The following is a 23,376-nucleotide window of genomic DNA, read 5'->3' as shown; positions in this document are numbered from 1 at the left end:
TGGGACCATTTATGCCTTCATTTGGAAACCTATATATATTACTTGTTGTTGATTATATGTCCAAATGGATTTAAGCTATTGTTGTACCTAGATGTGATGCTCGGAATGTTTCTAAATTTTTAATTAAAAATATTTTTACAAGATATGAAATGTCGAGAGTAATTATTACTGATGGAGGATCTTATTTTAGGAAAAAGAGAATCAAAAAATTAATTAAGAAATATGATATTATGCATAGATTCTCTACTGTTTATCATCCTCAGACTAGTGGTCTAGCAGAGATATCAAATCGTGAAATTAAATGCATTTTAAAAAAGGCTATAAATCCTTATAAATTGGATTGGTCTACTAGACTTGACACAGCATTATGGGCATAGAGAACTACTTATAAGACTCCTATAGGAATGTCCCTATACATGCTGATATTTGGAAAAACATGCCACTTACTAGTAGAATTAGAGCATAATGCATTTTGGGCTATTAAGGAATTTAATTTTAATCTAAAAGATGTTGGTGAGAAAAGAGATTATTGCAACTCAATGAACTTGAGGAGATTAGAAATGAAGCATATGATAATGCAAACATCTATAAAGAGAAAATGAAAATATGACATTATCGGAAGATTATTAAGAAGAAATTTGAACCTGGACAAGAAGTTCTATTATTGACGAACTCTAACTATATTTCATACCCACGTACATCGACATCTACATGCACAGGGATGAACTACGCAAATTGACTCCACACAATGACACATAACAACACATCATAAACTAAACATAAGCAAGATAAATAAAGCTTACAACAATGATTCCAATCAAAACCTTCAAATGAGATGCAATGACATCAATTTTCTTCTTATCCATTTTCTTATGTGCACGAAATTGATACCAATTAATGTCCATTGTAGGTTCAACTTCAATTATCCATTTGAAGAATTTGCAGTCATCTTTTGTATGATTTCGAGGGCATCGATAAAATTTTCATTCGTTGCTTTCATTTGTGTGGCTGTTGTATTTAATGCAAGGCAAACTTCACTTCCAATATACATCACTGCTTCAAATGACACCTATAGCCGTTAATGTCTGTTTTGAACTCATTTTTTATTTCACACATAAAATAAAAACATTAATAAATAGCTTTTGATTGTGTAATATTAAGAAACAAAAAATCAAACTAAATAAAAAAGGAATTAACTATGCAATTCACTAAAAGAAATGGGTTAATTGAGAAATGCATACTAATCTAAATTAAAGTGTTTTTAACAAACAAAAACACAAGAAAGTCCCACCATCATATTCATGCATCATTCTACAATTTTGGCCACATACCCTAAATCTAACATAAATGTTAAGCTGGAGACCGATCTGCCTTCCAATCTCCCACTTCCAACTCTCTGTTCCCAATGGCAAAAGGTCGCGAACGCGACCTTATAGTTTTGTGAAGCAAAGCATCGGTTCGCTTCCCTCCTCTTCAGTCGCGAACCATAGGCGCCAATCACTCCCTCAACTTCATGATAAAAGTCATCACATCGACTCTCCTTCAGTTTATGAAGTCACGATTTTTGATGTTCTTCTTCGGGCTTCCTTGGGATATAAGAAGGAAAGTGCAAGAAGTAGTTCCTTGCGGCAGAAGGAAGAAGAAACAAGAAGCAGAAGATTGTTCTCTGTTGGCTTCTTCTTGGTGGCTTGTGGCAGAAGAGAATTTGAGAAGAGCAGAAGAGAATTTGGGTTTATTTCTCTTGTAAGTTTGTCTTCTTTGGTGTATCTCGGTGTAGAGTTTCTTCAGTGTATCTCGGTGTAGAGAGAGAAGAACAAAGAGCAATGAAGTGAGAGATTCTTCTTATAAGTCGAGACGATCGACTGGTGTAAATTCCTCAAGTAATGAAATCCTATGCAACTCCGTGGACATAGGGAATTTGTCGAACCATGTAAATCTGTGCATTCCGATGTGTAACTGTTTTTTAGTGTGAATTTTCTTCTATTTTTTGATTCATCAAAGATCGTTCTCCTGTTTGATTTCTATATATATACCATAACAACTGTTGTATATATCTTATCCCAACAACTGATATCAGAGCTATGTTTTAGATCTGAGGAAGACGATGGCTGCAGATGAAGTGAAGGTTTAAAAAATCGAGAAATTTGATGACACGGATTTTGATTATTGGAGGATGAATATAGAGGACTACATCTATAAGAAGAAACTTCGTATTCCGTTATTGGGGAGAAGACTTGAAAGAATAGATGAGGCTGAATGAAATTTGTTGGATCGACAAGTTCTGGGGATTATTCGATTAACCCTATCGGGGTCTGTTGCACACAACATCATCAAAGAGAGGATGACTGCAGGTCTCATAGCAACCTTATCAGGTATGTATGAAAAGCCATCGACAAATAACAAGTTTTACTTAATGAAGAAGTTATTCAATTTGAAGATGGCATAAGGTGTTTCTGTTGCTCAGCACCTGAATGATTTCAATACTATCATAAATCAATTGTCGTTTGTCCAAATTGATTTTGATGATGAGATACGTTCGCTGATATGTTAGCCTCCTTGTCAAATAGTTGAGAAGACATGAGGATGATAGTCAGCAGTTCTGCAGGTAAATATAAATTGAAATGAGATGATATTCGCGATTTAATTTTGGCCGAGGAGGTGCGTAAGAAAGATTCTGGCGATATCTCATGTACGAGTTCGACACTAAATGTTGATTTTAGAGGGAGATCACAAAACAAAAATTCAAATAGAGAGAGATCAAAATCAAAGTCTGGTCAACATACAACCTGCTGTAATTGTTGCAAGGCTGGTCACATAAAGAGAAACTGCAGGAATCTCAAGAATATGAAGAATGATAGCGCAAATGTGGTATTTGAAGAAGTACAGGATGCATCATTGCTGACGATTCATAGTTCTGTTGATGATGGAGGTGAAGAGGAGAGTGGGTCCGGGGCACCCATTCCTATTATTCCACAGACGGACAGTGGAGAACCACAGAGCTATGAAGACATCTTGCAAGATGAAAGTTTGAGCAAGTGGGAGCTAGCAGAACTTTCATCAGGGAAGAAGGCATTACCAAACAAGTGGGTGTACCAGGTGAAGACTGAGCGTGATGACAGTAAAAGATACAAAGCTAGACTTGTTGGAAAAGGCTTTTAGCAGAGGCAGAATATTGCCCATGCAGTGGGAGTTATAAGTAGAAACAATAGTAATTTAAGAAATAGCTTGGAGGTGCTAGACTATGTGGACTATCTGTCTTCACTCCAGAAGACCAACTGAAGTTGTGCACAACTTCAGTTGGTCTTCTGGAGTGAAGACAGATGCTTTAAGTTACAGAGGTGGAGGATTCATGTTTGAAGAAAAAGTCGACGCCGCTAGTTGAGGATATCAGTTTGAGGAAGATGGTGTTGTAGTGTGTGTATTAGTTTCTAAGTGAGAGATTTGTTAAGCTGGAGTCTGATCTGCCTCCCGATCTCTCGCTCCCGCTTCCCGCTCCTTGCTCCCGATCGCGAAAGGTTGCGGCCGCGACCTTACAGTTTCACGAACTATTTTTGTTTCGGGAAGCGAAGCTTCAGTTTTCCTCCCTTCTCTTCAGTCACGAACCGTAGGCGCCAATCGCTCCCTCCTCTTTGCGATAAAAGGCATCACAACGGCTCTCCTTCAGTTTACGAAGTCACGATTTTTGGTGTTCTTCTTCGGGCTTCCTCGAGATAGAAGAAGGAAAGTGCAAGAAGTAGTTCCTTGTGGAAGAAGGAAGAAGAAAGAAGAAGAAGAAGATTGTTCTCCCTTGGCTTCTTCTTGGTGGCCTGTAGCAGAAGATAATTTGAGTTTATTTCTCTTGTAAAATTTGTCTTCTACGGTGTATCTCAATGTAGAGTTTCTTTAGTATATCTCGGTGTAGAGAGAGAAGAATAGAAAGCAACGGAGTAAGAGATTTCTCTTGTAAGTCGAGACGATCGGCTGGTGTAAATTCTTCAAGTACTAAAATCCTCTACAATTCCGTGAACGTAGGCAATTTGCCGAATCATGTAAATCTTTGTGTTCTGCAGTGTTACTGTTTTTTGGTGTGAATTTCTCGTTCTATTTTTTGTTTCATCAAAGATCGTTCTCCTGTTTGATTTCTATATATATACCACAACAACTAGTGTATATACTTTATCCTAACAATAAATTTATGTTCGAGATACATAAATGCAGAAGAATCAGTGTTACACATATCTTTTCAAAATAAATGTAAATACTATGTCACTAAAGTCGTGACTTACATATTAGTTTTAAGAGAAAAAACGGGGAGAAATATGAGAATTCAACAAAATCATAGATAAAGGAAATGGAACCCTCGCTTGAGTTGTAGCATGTAAGAAACCCTTACTTTCTTTGGGGCCCTCAACATGTGAAGTGCAAGGGTTTCTCACTGGATAAATCAGAAGGTAAGAGGTTTTTTTACGACTTTCAGGGAAAGTGACGCCCAAAGACGTTAACGATCGATGATAGATAACAATAGGGTTGTAAATGACCGTTTTGCTCGTTCGAAATTGCTCGTATTCAAAATTGGCTCTTGAATAGTGTGTTCATGCTTGACTCGATTTAAATATTCTTGTTTACGTTCAACTCAAATTGACTCGTTAAAATTAATTGGAAAAAATAGATATAAGATGTTAGATTCAAATTTGGATTAAATCTATGCAAAAAAGACACAGACTCACATTACCACACGAGCTGTTATGATTTAAAATTATAGATAAATATATATAATATATTATTATATAAATAATTATATGTTTTTTTTTAGCTAAAATATTTCGAACACGAGCGAACAAAGAACTGTTCATGTTCGACTCGTTTATAATTCGAGCTTAAAAAATTTGTTCGTGTTCGAGTCGTTTACTTAAGAAAAGAGCTAAATATGAGTTACTTAATGAGTCGAACATGAGTTGTTCACGAACAATGGAGGACGACGGAGCAAGACGTGAGAGCGTCATGAGATGTGAGGGCCAAAATGAGGGATTCAAGGGACTAGGGCTTGATGTGCGGGTGCCTAGCTTGTTATATTAAAAATTTTAGAGGTTTGACAAATAAAAATCCAAAAAAATGCAGAAAAATTCATAGCCCAAAATCTCTACCGGCTCGATAAGGCCATCAGAATACTCTTCTACCCATGTAACTATCGTTCACACTCTCAAGAACTGCATTTTGCCCTGTTCGGAGAAGAAGCGACCATGTACGCCAATGCGTTATCTCACTGTCTTTTCCATATCTCTGTTCTTCCTTCCTCAAAGAAATCGACTTTCTCCAGTTCCTCTTCTCTTCCCTTAGTTTCTCCGACTTCTCGCCGCGCTCCGCTGCCTAGCTTCTCTCTCGAAAACTTCGTCGCCAGATTCCCTTCCCCGCTTAATTGCCGTATCCGATATTTCATAACAGCCGCTGCAAGCTCTAGCTCTGAGGAAGGCGAAGCGGCGTTAGAGGAAGCAGCTGAAAATAGCGAGAACCCGGCTGATGGCACGGAAGGCGCGGTTGCGGTGGCGGAGGAGAAGCCTCCCAGGAAACCTAGAATCAAGCTTGGAGACATTATTGGGGTAAATTCTTTTGCAGCTATGAATGTTTCAATCTCCAATATTGAGATAGGCTAGCCTGTTCTATTTACGATTCGAATCAAGCTTAAATTATTTTGTTTTGAGAAAAAAAATGATTAAATTCTTAGCAAGTCTCGCTTTTGAGTGAACTTCACAACCCTAAGGGACTGTTTGTAAATTTCTTTACTTTAACTCGGGTAGATTTGGTAAATCCTGTAAATCCTGTAAATCCAAATTTAGTCAATCCTGAGGTGATTAAATTTCAGAAGTTATTTGGTATGAGCTTTAATAAATTGAGTTAACTTCTATGAAATTGTTTGGTAACTTCTTTGAGGATTTAAACATGTTACTATGAATTTAGTAAAATTTTGAATTAGAATGAGAAGAAACAACATGTTCTTGAATTCTAGAACCCATACTACATGTTAAAAGGGAATTCACCATTTACATTCCAAATATGACTTTAAGGGAAAACTCGAAACCTCTAAATTCTATGTTAAGAAAAAGAAAAGTTTATATTACAATGGCAAAAATAAGGCAAAGCTTGCAATTCCTAATAATACATCATTTCTCTCTTCTAATTCACAAGATGTTTGATGAAACCTTCAACTTGAGCGGCAAATTCGTCCAATCTCTTACATACAAAATGACATGCCTTTAATTTATTATTAATTTCTAAATTAAAAAAAATTACCTAGAGTAAAAACGATTTAATGTATTACACATGCATTCCATAGGGGTTGTCTGGTATCAACTTTACTGTGTGATTTAAAGAAAGCCTGCACAAATCCTCCCAGACAGTTTTTTTCCGGTACTTCCAAATCCCGCAATTTAGTACATTTGAGAATTATTATATTGTTATTATGCATAAGGTTAAGTGTAATATGTAAATTAATTAAGGGGTTATAGTTTATATGCTCTTAGATAGGGTTAAACAACCCCCTTAAAGTAGTTTTTAATTCTCCTTGGTTGTATTTATTTAAATTTATAATTTATGATTTTCTGCTACTTTATCTATTTTCCTTATGTTGGGAATTACTTGCAGAAATTGTTATAACAGTTTCTATAGGGGGTGGTATTAAATTGTTCAAAAGATAGTTTGGCGGGGTTTAAGCCAAGTTTTGCTTAAATGTGGTACCCTTTGTTGTCATGCATCATATGATAAAGGTGTTGTGTGTATGTAAGTGGAAAATATTTGGCTCATCATCATTAATCGTATCTGATCTATTTGAGGTTAGCTTTATAAATCCTTTTTTCATTGATTGTTAGATGATATAGTTTTTGTATGCACAATGCAGTTATTTGGCCCTCAAAAGTATGTTACTTTTGCGATTCAACGTTTTGTTTATCATCCCTAATAGTGGCCATGATTATAGCTACTCATTTATGAAATCATGGCTGAATAATTGTGGTTTTCTTCAATCCCTTCTTATTGGTTTGGTTTGGTTTGAAGAAATTGAGTGCGAGGAAATGCAAATGAGATAAAGTAGAACGTGCTAGAAATTTGATTTGAAATTATTCTTTTCCAATTTGTTTGATTTAGGAGGAATAATGCAAGTAACTAAAATTTTCAATTTTCTTTTGTTTCAGTTGAAAATAAAAAATCATAGCTTTAAAAATAAAAACCTGAACTTACGCTGCAGCTTTACTTTAGGTTTTCATTGCGTTTATAAAAAGAATTGTAAAGATAAATATGTATATTCTCTAATTTCTTGAATGAAATTAATTTCTCAGTGTAGTTCAAACCAACATGTCATTGTGTTATTATGAGAGGGATGATTTTCTTTTGGCTTAGCTCCTCGAAATCAAACTTGACCTATGTTTATGTGTTATTTTTTCTTAATAATTATGCATAAAAAATGATAGATTAAAGGTAAATTTCAAATATGTTCTCATTGTTTTCTTATGCTACACCTGTTGTTGCGTCTTTTTTCTTTCTTTGTATTTTATATTAGTTTTCCTCTGCTATTAGCTGGTGATATTTTTTGGAAATGCTGAAATTTCTTTTATATGCATGGATAGAGATACATAAATGCTAACACAAGTAAAAATGGATGTGACAATTGCTCAAATTAGAATTTCATCATGATCATACAGATGTTCTTTATGTGCATATGATCGATAAATTTAACAAGCTATTTCATAAACATTGTAATTATAATAAAGATACAGGTTGAAGAAATCTACAACTATAAATTAAAAAAAAAAAATCCTCTTACGCATGAGCAGATCGTAAGAAAGTAAAGTGAAGAAGTGTGTCATTTACCTGCTTCTTGCTACTTTGGAGTAGACACACAAGCAGATTGATCATAGCGAGGGAGCAGAACATTGCGAGAGATCGAAAAAGGAAATGCAAGTGGAGTGTGTGAAGTAGAGGATGGTCGGAGGGGTACTACATAAGAAGGAGAGCTTCAATCGGGCACTTGTGCGGCAGCTAGAGCCTCAAGGTTTTGGTGTTAATGTCAACCTACCACTAACATCTTCATTGCTATCGCTTGCTATACTCCGCTTTAAACTGCATTAAAACTGCGGAATCCGTGATTTAGTAGTTCTGCTGTTTACAGTGCATACTGTGACGATTTACTTAATCACGGGATTTGAAGTGCCAAAAAAGACTATTTAAGCGGGATTCCTCTTAAATCTTTCTGTAAATTTGATACTAGACAGTGCCTAAATTTTTCCTTCATCCATGGGGTACTTAGTCCTTAATTTTGGGTTTTTAATTGCTAGATATCTGTGTTTATGAGTGCCTGTTGTTTTGCTGGGTAGATTTTGAACAAGAGGGCTATTGAGGCATCGGAGAAGCAAAGGCCAGTGCCAGACCTCAGGACTGGAGATATTGTGGAGATTAAATTGGTAAACTTTGGTGGCCTTATTTTATTATTATTATTATTTTTTTTTGATAAATTTAATTTTTCGTTGAGTTTCTTATGAGATCTTGAGATTTGTCTGTCACAGGAAGTACCAGAGAATAAGAGGCGGCTTTCTGTTTACAAGGGCATAATCATTTCAAAGCAAAATGCAGGAATTCACACAACTATTCGTATTAGAAGAATTATTGCAGGCATTGGTGTTGAGATTGTTTTCCCTATGTACGTTCTTCCTTTATCCAGCAAAGCATTTAACCAATTTGAAATGAATTTGATCCATTTTTTGTTAGAATGATAGTGAATTAGTTAAGTAGTCTTACATGTTTAATAACTGTTTTGAGCAACAATGAAAAAATAAAACAAGCTTTTTTTGGTAGACGATAGAATGCATCTCGTCCTTGTTATTCCAAAAATTTTCAAGTTTAAAAAAAAAAAATCACGTGTAGCAATGATAAAGTCTTGTCTCCATTCAGGCATGGAAGTTTTTAAGAGGATTCTATTTATAAAATTGAAATTTAATCTGTATGACTTTAATGAATGATTATTTTGCTAGAAAAGCAGCCCAAACTGTTTATGATTGCTGGTGGCTGATGAAAACCATGAATGCCTTTATTAAAGCCAATAATGGACGCATTGAGGAATATATATCCGGTATTACTTTAATTGGGTTTGCGAGAGATTTGGCAGATCATAAGTATGTAAAATGGCAATGGGCTATTACAATGGTTGAAGTTCTCTAAACTTAATATAAGGATGAGGATATATCCTTTAATTTTTTTTTTATGCCTATATTTTTGTCTTGTTGAATTCTTGGTACTTTCACCACCCTATTGATGTTAGAGGCTTTAACAGTTATGAGCTAAACAGCTCTTTGGTTTAGGTGATACTTCTAGTTGGTTTGATCAAGGAGGATATAAACGGAAGTGGGATAGAGTGAGAAAATTATGGTAAGAACAATTCTCACAAGCTCAAAGGAGGTGACAACATGTTTCATGTGCTGAGGGGTCCTCTACTTATTCTTAGGCTATGATCTGAAGCAATTGATGGCAGCTTATTTGTTGTAGTAGAGCTCAGGTGTTGGAAAAGTTGCGAAACAACAGTCGCATTTTAAGCCCTACTTATTGTCCTATTGGTCCTATTGCTATGGTTTTGCCCTTCTTTTAGTTCCCCTTCCATGAGTAGTTCTACATATTTTGGCTTCCTTTCAGTACTTCATGTTTTAGTTTCTCTTTAGTGCTTTGTCTTCGCGTTTGTTTCCCTCACTACTTGCTGTTGTGGCCCTCCTATTGCCCCTCTTTGTATTTCCTTCATTCTCATTAATACTTCTGTGATAGTTTCTCTCTTTCTCAATGACCTAAAGTCAATGTATAAAATCTTCTCTTTTTCTCCATCTCTATTTTACACGATATCATGACCTCTTCATTTTTTGTGCATGATACGTAATTCTCTTTTATCCCTTTTGATTAAGGACTTTTTGTTTTCTTTTTGAACAAAATTATTTACCTTGGTGCATCTCTTGTGAATCATGATGATGCTATCAAGTTATCCAAATGAAAATTTTATGGTTATTCCGTTTCAGCTATTTTAGTCCTCAGAGTCTATAAGAGTGTCAAATTAGTCCCCTCACTCTTTTATCATGGGCTAAAATATCTCTATAAAGGATTATTGATATCGAGAAGGGCGTTGGAGATGATTTAACAAGAACAATCACGAAAGCAATCTGAGATTTGTAAAAGAATAGCCAGAGCAAAGATGAGACGAATTAATCAAATAAAAGATACAAAATATAAGAGTTTTCTACTCCCGCAACCGATCGGGATACAAAAATCACCACCTGAAAAGTTAACGAAGGAATGAGACCCAGGATATCACCGCCTACAAGGGAGGGATGTGGATAGAGCCTCTTTCCCATCCGGGAACTACAAAAAGAGCACAAGCTCTCACAAAACTCAAATGAAAAAAGTCTCCTAATACAATAAACAACATATTTATATCAACACATGACTTAACCTAATAAAAACAAACATATGAAAATACCCTTGCTACTATTAGGAGTGAGGCAACTCTAGCCCTAGAGAGAGGGCTGACCGACCCTCCCCTACTAGGACCAAACCGGTTCGGGATCCCCTCTCCACCCCGTGTCAGTCTACTGGGAGTGGTGGAGCTTCGACCTCATCTATTGGAACTTATGATTTTTTATGATATGGTATCAGGTCGACCACGTTGAAGGTGATAGAGTTGTTTTAACCTCTCGGGATTGGAGTGCATTTGACTTCCGACACTTGTCTCCTCAGTGGCATGGCTAGAGTTTAGATTATGGAGGTGAAAGAGGGCATATGAGACTGATTTAAGGTGCAAAAAAATTATTTAGGGTTGTTGGTTTTGAAAATCAATAAGGGGAAATTAGGGTTAGGTCAGGTTTGGTGGGTTTAATTTTGAGAGTGGAAAGAGGGTGTATGAGGCTGATTTAGGGTGTAGAAAAATTATTTGTTATAATTAGGTCAAAATCTAGCCATGGTTTGATTAGCAAGTTTTTGGAAGTGTTTTGTAACCTCAGAATGGAACTGACGTTAGGCTAACTCTGATGCCAAATTATACCGAAGAAGAGGGGGTTTGAGAAGATTCAGCGAGAGCAACCAATAAAGCAATCTGAGACAGGAAAAAAATCAACCAGAACAAAGACGAGATGTATTGATCAAATAAAAGATACAAGATACAAGAGTTTCCTACTCTCGCAACCTATCAAAATACATAAATCAGTACTCAAATGATTGATGAAGGAAGGAGACCCGGGATGTCACCACCAACATTGGAGGGATACAGTTGCCAACCACTCAATGCAGACTCATCCCCATCCGGAAACTATAAAAGGAGCACAGACCCTCACAAAACTCAAATGAAAATAAGAACTATAATACGATAAATTAGTACATATTTGTAATCAGCAAATGACCTAAACCTAATAAAAACAAACAGTAGAAAATACCCTTCTTGCTATTAGGAATGAGCGGTAAATCCTGGACCTAGAGAGAGGGCATATCGGCCCTCCCTCACTTTTACTGAACTGCTCAGTGGTCCCTTCCCCATCCCACGTCAAATATTTTAGCCTTCATTAAAAGAGTCTACGAACTAAATTGACACTTCATTAACTTGTAGACTAAAATGACCACCCTTTAAAGAATAAGGGGACTACTATATGTATCTTTTCTATAGTTTAGACCTTTTTTCTTTGCTTAATTCTTGTAGTAGTCATTTTAAAGAGATGCTGGCTTGTCCGGGAAAAAATCCTCTTCAAGCCCTGCTTTAGGCATAATGAGCCAGGCATCATAAAATATACCATAATAATCTTCTTTTTTTTTCAAATATATATATTCACGTAACTGCTATTGTAGTCCTAACTTGTCATGTTAATCTACCATCACTTGTGATAAATTCAATCATCAATATTCTGCCTGTAAGTACCTCACTGTAGCCAAGTATTCATGCTTTAGCTTATGAAACCTTAAAGCGTCCTATTTGTTCTTTTATTCGAACCAATATCAGTAGTTTCATTTAACTTTCTACTAAACAACTTGGAACAGGTGAAAAATTTCAATTGATGATTTTTTTTTTTTTTTATATATATGAATCATAGTTACAATTTAATATGCTTGTTAGGATTCAGAACTACCTTTACTGCCCCTTATTTTAGTGAGGGGCGTTTACATGCATGCCACTCAATTCATATACATTTACATATGTGACACCTAAACATTATGTTTTTACATTTATACCTTCTAAATCTTTCATGTCACATTAGAAACACCGCGGTTCTAACTTTAAAAAAATGAAATGCACGTTTTCATGCACGAGCAAGATTACTTCTTTATAAAAATTGAAGTTTAGGTGTCATATATTTAAATACATAGGAAATGAGAGTTATGTATGTATGATTTTCTTTAATAAATTTCAAATTTTAGAGATCGTATCTGGATGCTCATTCATTGATATTAACTATATTTTCTGGATGAAATCTGTCCCAGCTATTCGCCTAACATTAAGGAGATCAAAGTTGTTAAGCACAGGAAGGTCAGAAGAGCGAGGCTCTATTACTTGAGGGACAAGCTGCCTCGCTTTTCAACATTCAAGTGATAATCTTATTAAACTTTCATTTGTAATTTTCAATTTATGTCATTGTTTTTTTCAGTCTGGCTACCATCTAATGCCTGCTGCATTTAAGCTGTGTTTTCTGAGGAATGAAATGACTGATTATGTCTGTTTGTCTGTTTATATTGTGTTGATGAAGTCAGTGGCAATGTTGATATAGATATTATTATTATTATTGTTACTTTTGAAAATAATATATTGTCCCACACTCCAACTAAGGGGTGTAAGTCAAGGCAGCTCATGAGCCGGTTGGGATGGCTGGATAAGTGGCTCGTGAACCGAGTACGATGAGCTGAAAAGCCAAGCTAGTTCTGACTCAACTCATTGCTTCATGAGCCGATTTGTTTAAAAAATAATTGATATAAAATACACTCATTGAAATTCAAATTTTTATCTTTAAATTACTCAAAAGGTGTAAGAAATGATATATTATATTTTGCAATAAGGAATTTCTTATTATTTATAATTTAATTTTCATTCTATTTGTCATCTTAATATAAAATTAATTTGAATCAATATTTTTTTCATAATAATCAAACTGGCTTGTGAGTATGCTTAAACTTGTAGAATTAAGTTTGAGTTTAAGCTCAGATTTGATTAAGTTAATGAACTCGAGCTCGAACTCGATTAACTTGATCAAGCTCAAGTCGAGGGAGGTTAATAATTTTATATGATTATGTATTCTTGTCAATTTAGTGTATTAACATATTAATGTTATTGTGCAGCAAAGCCTACCATGCTATTAATCATAAAAGTATTTACTTCAAAGCAGAGATAATATAATTTGATCAAATGTATGTAGTTCTTTGAGGTAAATCAATGGAGGTTTGCTTATTATACGCCGTTTTTAAGAGAAGATAAATGTAAAAAATGGATGCTATTAATTTTTGGAGTAAATTGGTGCTTTTGGTGATCCATAATGTAGCAGACATGGGATTATATAATATGGCCAGGGGTTCCTATCACCCACTAGATTTAATTTGAGGTATTCTTTCTTTGTTCTTTAATTCTAATACGTGAAGCGTTATATTATTTATTATTATACATATTATTCTATTGATCACTTTTTTATATAATTTGGACACGAGACTTATTAATTTTATCAAATCATGCCATCAAGGCTTATCTAATAACAAAGAATGGAGCTGAATAAGGAGTTGAGTTTACAATCTTGCTCTAGTAGAAAAATGGTGTTAATGTATAATAGAGTTGATCAAAAAATTTAAATTTAAATGAGTATGTTTTCGTTCGTTTTTTTTCTCTTTTATTTTAAAAGGAGTCGTCAGCTTATTGATCGTCACATACTTCCCAAATTCGAATAAATCTCCCTCCCGAATAAGATAAGTGATTGGAAGAGGGAAGGGACCGAATAAGAAGTGACATACGACAAAGCGACAAACCAGAGACTATCTACGTAGACTACCCATAACCAGAGATTCAGGTGTAGGTGTCTGTTCTAGGGCCATGAGTCTAAGGGGATGCATCCCACTTAGTTAATTAAATCTTGGGGGTTGCCCAAGAAAACTCTTGATCCAAAGTGAGTTTTGCTTACCTGAAAAATGACAACTAGCACAGGGTCATCATGGGAGGTTATCTCGCAAGGGGAATGTCCCGATAATTCAAAGCTCTCGCTAAACCATTAGACGAGGAGTGAGTCTCTCATGGTCCTCATATAGATAGCGGACTCATCAACATACACAACCTACGAAATAACCGTATCATCCAAACGGGAAGTCCCGAGACGTCAAAGCACATCCGAACCGTAAGGGCAGAGAACAAATCGTAGTATCTCAAATGGGCGGCAGCTCATCGGTCATCAGGCCGTCGGGGTGAGGCCAACGAAGGCAAAAAGAGAGACAATGATGAACAGGGGTAGTCAAAAGGCAGGGAAGAGTAGTCCTAAAAGGCAAAGATAACTGGGTCGGGGTACCACGGACCTGTCATACACAACTATCTACTAGGACCCTAAGTCTAGCTGGTTTTGAAGGTAGTCGACCCAACATGTCCTGAGGTTCTCAGCCAGCAATCCGTGAATTGCCTCATCCACAGGAACCTCGGTAACCCTAAGGTCAAAGGAAGGAAACTCTATTATATGACTATAAATTGGAGCTTTAAGAGGTGAGACTTATACCTGCCAATGTAGCAAGGACGCCTCAGGAAGGAAAAAAGAAAATGACGGTTCAGCTACAAAGCTGAAAACGCTCTAAACAAAAGGACTTACACCCCGTATGGGTCTGGGAGTCTTCTAACACCCTATGCGCACTAGAAAACCACCTATATATAAAGATATGTTGGGTCAGTCGAGTTCAAGAAGCACGGGGGCTCCTCCTCGGGACATGCGAATATATGCAGTTATCTAGAGCGATCCTTAAGTATTGTGGAGGCCCTATTAATATATGCAAGAAAGTAAAAGTTGCAATTTTTTAAATCCTGAATATTTTAATCCTAAATTTTAATTATCTTGATTATTTTATTTAGGATTTTTAAATAGAAAAATTAGGAATTTAAGTCATAATGAGCCTATATTGCATCGTGAAATCCCAGATATACGGAAAGAAATAATATAAAATGGTCCAACACGCAAAAGCACTTGAGAAGAGAGAGAAAGAAAACATCTCAAAAGAATATATAAATAGGCGAAATGTCGTTGGACCGGCAACATAATCAAGTAAAAGTAGTAAAAGCGGACTGACTCCGCATATACATGCCCGGTCCTAAGTCTATACAATAATGTAAAATTCAGACTTAAGGTACGGGACACGAGTTGCTGCTCCTGGTCCTCTTCACACGGTTTGATGCATCATTCGTCTCGAAACCCGTGCCCGTACCTTACTTCCAATACAGACTCTCCTAGGACTCTATCAAATACACTTGAAAAAAAAAAAATAAAGACTCGACCTACAGAAAACAAATGTTAGCGGGCACACATGCATCACAAAATAACAAGCCGTGCCTTAAAATTAGGGGAGCAAAGAAGCACCTGCAAGCAAATGATTAAAAATCATTACATGCTCCCCCATAATAGCCCTGTGTGAGTGTGTATAAGTAGGCACTACACCTGCAGAAGATCGTCCTAACATACTATCACACACAAGAGTGCATGCAAACACACCGAAAAAGCAAGAAGGTGACACATGGCTAGCACAAAATAATACATCACACAATAATAGCCAGAAGTGTCAAAAAATACTACCTAGCACCCTAAATCCTAGCGAAGCACACCGTCTAACGAAAAATGCGTCAACCTAATATCTAAGTGTGGGGTGAGTATGGGTGTAGTATGACTTTGATGGGGTCACCTTACCGACCCCATCATAAGGATACAATGGATCTAAAAAGTTGTTACGAAGGAAGGTGACCCAAGTTAGATCTGTTAGATTCTTAACACAGTCATACTCATGTCAATCCCGATGACTTAACTCACATTGCTCATCGGGATCAACCCGGCGAGCAATGCCCGTTAAGGCATCGCGACCAACACGGGAGTCACTCTCCTAACGGGTCTGGCTCACTATCCATATGGACATGCAAATACAAATGAATAATCAAAATATATAAGGGATGAGTGTACCATGGGTAGGGACTCGAACAGAGGTTGGTGTACCGTAATGGCAGCGGCCCCAGGGGGTATGCCGAAGCAGCAGTGACTCAACAAGATGGGCATGCCATGGTGGCAGCGGCCCGAAGAGGTGTGTCGATAGGGTAGTGACCTATAAAAGGTAGGCGTGCCGTGGCGGCAGGGGCCTGAAGAGAATGTGCAATTCAAACATATGACCATAATCGTGCAAACGTACAAATGCGAGACTAGATGCAATAATGCAATCACATTTATGCACTACAATATGCAAAAATGCAACACATATTCAAGATAGTATGGTGGTGCAAGTAGTTGGTCAACCTGATCAAGGCATCCGGTCGAGCTAAAGTGTCATGACAATGGACTCAAAAGAGTCGAGTGAAGTGAAGTGAAATGCTCACTGGGTCGGTGCGGCTAGTCGGAGCGAAGTAAAGCGTTTGTCAGGCTGGGGCGGCAAAACGGTGCGAAGTGAAATGCTCACCAGGTCGTAGTGGCCGGACAGAGCTAAGTGAGAAGCTCGCTGGGCTGGAGCGGCCAGACAAAGCGAACTGAAATGCTCGTCGGGCCGAGGCAGCCAGATGGAGTGAAATGCTCGCCGGGTCGGGGCGACCGGATGGAGCGAAGTGAGAAGCTCGCCGGGTCCTGGGCGGCCGGACGAAGCGAAGTGAAACGCTCGTTGGGTCTGGGCGGTAGGTCAAAGCGAACTGAAATGCTTGTCGGGATGGGGTGGCCGATTGGAGCGAAGTGAAATACTACGTGCAATGCAAAATGCAACATGCAAACATCCACATGTAATAAGGAGTCATCCCCATGCCAACAGTCATCCCTGTGCTAATGACCTCACCGGGAAAGCTAGGGTCAACATATAGAAAAATGGCGATTGACGCATTTGCTTTGGGATCACCATTTTTCATTAGAACTTCTCCCCGGATCTCCAAAGGGGAAGTTCTCCGCCTTGTCGTAAAATAGACTAGTGACGACGCTTTTCCAGATTTCATGACACCTCTGAGCTTTACGAAATGAGCTAATGACTCACATTTTCTCATTTCGCAAAGGCTTATTATGCAATCTTTCTAAAAAGACCGGAGCAAACAAAGAAAAGGGGAGAGAAAGGGGTTCCAACCCTTAGGATTTTTTTGTGCTAAGGCTGGTAGTCATATAGGATTCACTTGGCTATCGTAGGGGACTTGGTTGCGTAAGGAGAATTATATCCTAAAGGCCACCTCTAAGAAAACAAGCAATCCATCACACAGATGCGTCGTCGTGCCAACACTTGCCGACGCGCACACCCCGTGCGGGTGATCGAACCCACACACCTAATGCCACTACAACCTAAGAATAGCTAGGAAGTAAAAGTACAACGAAGAAGAGGAGTTATACCGTCGCGCGATTTACACGAATCCCAATGAAGCCCCGGGAACTCTTCTGCATGCGGTCCAAGACTTTTTGCACCCCTTCGAACGGAGATGAGGTTCGCTGTCCAGCATCGTCGGGATGCTCCGGCGAGGTGTTTGGTCGTCGGAAAAGCGAGGCGACGAGGTGGCGGTAGTGGAATGCCGGTAGCATGCAACCAAAATGAGAAAGGCAAGAAATAAAGCACGAAATCTGGAGCTGTGCACTGGAATGAGACTGCTTTATCACGCAATCGACGTCAGTGAGGAGGTAGGCGAGCGAGGTATGGCCGACGAGGAAGAGGAAACAAATGGAGACCAGCCGGAAGAAAAAAAAATTCCAAAAATGGACGACAGCCAGTTATAAACGGAAAAGTTCAGCGACAGAGGAGAACCCCGGCGAGATCCGCCACGGGAAAGGCTCTCTGGCGGCAGCTGGACGCCAACGGCTTTGTTCACCGGCGAGGGAGGTTGGCGATGTGGAGTTTCGGGCGACGAGGCTGGGTCTCGCGATCTCTGGCAGCTGCGTGCTTAGATAATTATATAATAATAATTATTATAATATAATATAATATAATATAATATATTATATTATATTATATTATATTATATTATATTATATTATATTATATTATATTATATTATATTATATTATATTATATTATATTATATTATATTATATTATATTATATTATAATAATTATTATTATATAATTATCTTTGACATATTCTTCACTCGTACACGTCCTCACAACAAGGTGAGTGTCCTTTCTGACTAAAGCTGACGTTCCGGACACATTCGCGCAGCCCTTTTCGCAGTTTGGGGTCGTCCGGATGTCTTTTTTGGACTATCGAGCCAAAAATGATCATTTTCATATTTTTTTAATTCGTCTGCAAAATCGTGGCGTGCCGAACGTCCTACTCAGGTGGAATTGGCAATTCAGACACGCTAACGGGGTCCGTTTTGTCATTCGGGGTCGTTTGGTGGCTTTAACCTTAGCTCTGAAAGACTTGTGAACTACTTCTTTATAATACATTCATTAAAAATATGGAAATCACAAAATTACAAAAACACCATACATATAAAAACATTACATATATACTAAACATGTGGCTGAGGACCGTTACCTGTTCACTTGTCAATCAGCTGTTAGGGATTATTAGTTGCCTAACCTTAAGGAGTGTTTTGTTGGTGACTGCTATTCAATATTGGTATATAGACTTTGATGCCTCGGTTGCCTTTAAAATTTTGACAAATGAAAAGTCTATAACTGAGCTTATCCCTAATTTTAGTTCTTATAACCTTTTTGATTTTCCATAAGCATATCATTTAACCCTTTTTTTATGAAAATATGCATGTTTAGATTTTCATATTTAAATTTCAAATATTTGTCTAACCCTTTTTTTTAATATATACACTTGTACTATATAATCGTAATTTGTTTGAAGGATCACCATATATGGCAGGTATGTACTGACTTTCTTCTTTTACTACACTTTATTATACATATTTATTCATACTTGTACTATTACTGCTGCTGCTACTTTTTACTCTGCTACTCTTTACTATTTTTTTATGGCAAGTTTATATAATACCCTAGGGTAACAAACATAGGGCATATGCTTGGGATCGGAACCCTATAACACATAACCAAAATGCAATTAACTTCAACACCTTTTAAAATTCCATAACAAAACATTTTTAAGACTACAAGTAATGTTTTTAAACTTCAATAAACTAATCATAACAGAATAATAAATCACTTTTTTAGATTTACGGGAATCCCTCAGAATAGGTAACCTACGGTTGCTAACGAGAATTCTCCGGTCTAAATGAGTCTAACAACTCGTTTAGACTAAGTAAATCCAAAATTAACAGTGATGTCGGGATGATGGAACCCTGAGATCTTAACCGGTATCGCTTAACATAAAATAAAAATTCCCTCTTTTTTTCTTCAACAACAAGAAAAACCAATTCAAAATACATTGTGCATGAAAACATTAGATATCTGTAATAAGTCGTTTAAGATATGCTCTCTCTTCTCTCTCCTTTTCTCGAAACATGACAACGACACGATCAAGTGATAATTTATCTCCGAGCAGCAGTCGAGACGACAACAGAAATCGGAAGAAAGAGCCTCATCTTAACTTCCATAAACATAAATAACATACATCCATAGGATTTCTAAATTGCTCGTATGGTATGACGTAAATCTTCACATTATCTTTTAGAACTTCGTATGATTGTATATTGTGCAATATAAATACTAAACTATTTAAACCTCCGAGGTCATCATTCGGTACGACATAAATCATCCTATTTTCTCAGACCATTTACATATGACATGTAGACATAAGTCCCAAATATCTAAATAATTTACAGGACTGAAATATTAAATATTTTCCCCTTCAACGATGTAAAGTCAAACCATAGGTTAGTTTGAGATGTCACTAAAGCTTATTTAGTATCTTCGACATTTCCTACCATTCAGTTCTTTAGGTTACGAAAATAACTGTTCCGTATTGAACCATTCCCATTTGAATTTCCTATAGGCAATCGTGGAAACCTAAACATTAAATTCTTGAAGATAAAACCTTGATCTTAATCAAGAGTTTTCTTAGGTGAAATTGGTTGCCTAAGATGTAATTAACTATAAGGGTTTGCCTCTATAGTGAATTAAAAACCCAGATTAATCTAAACCCCGTGTAATCTATGTGTTAGATAGGGGAATTGTCGACTATAAAATTTGCAGAACAAGATAGAGTCATAAACTTTTAAGTTTAAATATTTAAGTCTACTAACAAGTGATATGCTTATCTTTCTAGATGACATGTCATTTGTGATATCGTGCTCATCTTTCTAAACTATTAAATATATGAAATATATTTGGTCTCTATTATTTTATTAAATAAAAAAAAAATATTATTTTTAAAATCAAAATTATGTCAAAAAAACGACCGACATCCCCATAATAATAGCATAGTACATATGACTACAACATTGACTAAAATCAATATTTTGAAAAGGAACTTAACATCCTCAAAGTTCTTGATTTTGACGTCTCTTCTGATATTTCTACGTTACTGTCATCAACCATTTTATCAGTCACTTCATCCATCCATTAGAAATAATTACAATCGTTCTCCTTGCAATTTCTTGAGCAACAACAAATTTCCTTCGATAGCTTCTATTTTTATAAGATGTATGCAATGTATCCAACAAGTTGAATTTACAATAAATAATCTAATTACCAATTTTTTGTAATGTTGATGAATGATTTGAGCATATACTTGATATCTTCCTATTAGAAATGAGAAAAAAAAATAAAAATATGCGATGTGTACAACAACATATATAGGTAAGAAATTGTTAGAGGAATAAGAGGAGAAGGGGGCGGTGAACATCCAACTTTTGTCGGAGGAAGGATAAAAACTAGAGGACAGAGATGGCCTCCGACTATTATCGTAAACCTCCAGCTATTGCTGGAGAAAGAAGACGAGAAGGCAACAAAAAAGAGAGATTAGGGTTATCTGGTTCGGGCTTTGTTCGCTAGAGCCCACCCCATTGTGATGGATAAATAAGAGAATCATAAAACATAAATATATTGTCTATTGCATGTTGTTCAAGTAATGAGTTCAAATGACCGACTTGCCTGTAAAATAGTAAATTGGGCTTAATATTAAACTCTATTTTTGAAGTAACTTTATTTCAAAATTAACTTATTAAAGTGGTGTGTTTAAAAATTTCTTCGGTTAAGAAATGATAATAAATGCAGGATTAATCATATTCTCTAAGTCTCTACTATATATTCTCTCTCCTTCTCAAACATAATCCTGAGTATTTTTATTTTGGTGGTGTCTCTGCTGAATGATTATGGATTCAACCATTACAAAAATGAACTTCTTAGATTTAAAGTAGATCCAACACTTATCAATCTTATATCCTCTAACGACTGATTCTTCTGTTGATAACTTCTTCGCCTTTTTTGCTCATAGTCGAAGCTGCAATCATGGAAGTCAGAGTACACGTGCCATACATCAGGCGCGTGGTCGAAACTGCAATCATAGAACTAAGAGTAACTGTGCTCCACCCCCGCCCCCACTCATACCAAGCAGCCAACCCCACCTTGTAGAATAGTTCATGACAATGCATGCCACCGGAAACCCATGATCACCTCCACCTTTAGAGCTCACAATCAGTAGATATCTCCAATGCTGAGCTTGTCGAATGTGGATAGAGCTGTATAGTAGTTAACCACTCACACAAAATATAAAAAAGAAATTTGGCTTATTTGTGTGATAAGCCAAGCCGAATAGTATTTGAGCTTGCTTGAGCCTTAGTACAATTAACACAAATACATTTTGGACTAAGTTAACAACTAACCTATAAGGAGGTGTGACACTTTTTAAAATTACTTAAAAACTCTCATATGATAACAGTTTGAGCCCGAATATTGTATGATGATCTCGCAAATGAAGTCCAATAATAAAAAAAATAGAGATTTTTCGATTGTGATGGAGATGAATTCCAACTTAATTGCCATTTGATTGCATACAATTTTAATAAAAAGATATTCCTTTTGTAACTTATTTAAAATAAAGTTAAATTGTCTTATTTCATAAATCATATTTTCCTATTAGTTCTTTTAAGTATTTATTCATGGAATACTTGAATTTTGATATTTATTAGTATAACATCTAAATTTTAATCTCCCGTTATTGTTAATATTAAATATTTAAAATAAAATAATATTTTTAAAAATATTTTTTAATGTAGTTGTGGCATTAAAATATTAAAGAAATAAACATCTAAGTTTGATATGCATGTAAATCTCCTACATTAAATGCTATCTCAATCCACTTTTTAACCAATAATTTAAAGACATCTAACCGAACAGCTAATCAAGAGTGAGTTATTATTTTGGCCGTACAACATCATCTTTCAGTAATTATTATTTTAAAATTAAAAGTTCTAATCATAAGAAAATATATTTAACGGGCCAGAAATGATATAGCCGCATAGCGCATGCACAAAAATCCACATGGACCTTAAGTGGTGCCTTTCATTTTAGCACACGCATGTACGCATGTAGTGCTGTCAACTCCTTCATGAGCAACTCGTGTTCGGCTTGTTCGCTAAGTTGACAAGCCGAACACGAACATCACGAACAATATTTATTCGTTCGTGTTCGGCTCATTTTGACTCAAAATACTACTAATCAATTATATATACATATATATTTGATGAGTAGTATTTTGAAAAATTTTAATTGACTACATGACTACAAAGATTTATAATCAATTAAAAGTCAATTAAAAGTATTAAAATTAAAAGTATTAATTAAGAAAGTAAAATAAAAATTATTAAATTAGATTCAAATGATGTTTTAAATTTTATCCTAATCCTTAACATCTTATGACTGCGTGATTAATGTTGTCAAAATGACTCTTTGTTCATGAACGACTCGCGTTGGACTCGCTAAGCAACCTAGCCGAACACGAACACACCTTTTGAGCTCGAAATATAATTGAGCCGAACACGAACAGAGCCTGGTTGGCTCGTGTTCGGCTCGTTTACACCCACACATGCATGCAAATTTTTAATTTTTCACTAATTGTATAAATTTAAATTAAAAAAATCATTTAAGCGACAAAATAAATTTAATTTTTAAGAAATACATTAATTTAAATTAAAAAAAAAATCCTGAAAGCTACAAAATAGGAGTCCTCGTACGTGTGAATGTGCGTGCGGGCGCGTGCGTGTGTTTTATATGTATATATAGATTTTTTTTTTTCTTTTGCATTTTAGCAAATGGAAA

General features: G+C 36.2%; 1 protein-coding gene across 1 annotated transcript; it reads left to right on the top strand.

Annotated features, from left to right (window-relative positions):
• Nucleotides 1-5,095: 5,095 nt before the first annotated feature.
• On the top strand, nucleotides 5,096-12,753 carry LOC110038637 (50S ribosomal protein L19-2, chloroplastic-like). The gene is made up of 4 exons (XM_020743524.1): nucleotides 5,096-5,576; nucleotides 8,343-8,429; nucleotides 8,532-8,665; nucleotides 12,466-12,753. Exons 1-4 carry the CDS (start codon nucleotides 5,220-5,222, stop codon nucleotides 12,572-12,574), a joined length of 687 nt encoding a protein of 228 aa, XP_020599183.1. The 5' UTR covers nucleotides 5,096-5,219; the 3' UTR covers nucleotides 12,575-12,753.
• Nucleotides 12,754-23,376: the final 10,623 nt, after the last annotated feature.

Source organism: Phalaenopsis equestris, unplaced genomic scaffold (genome assembly GCF_001263595.1).
Source record: "Phalaenopsis equestris unplaced genomic scaffold, ASM126359v1 Scaffold233376, whole genome shotgun sequence".
Taxonomy (NCBI): domain Eukaryota; kingdom Viridiplantae; phylum Streptophyta; class Magnoliopsida; order Asparagales; family Orchidaceae; genus Phalaenopsis; species Phalaenopsis equestris.
This window is presented reverse-complemented; position numbering and strand designations above follow the sequence as displayed.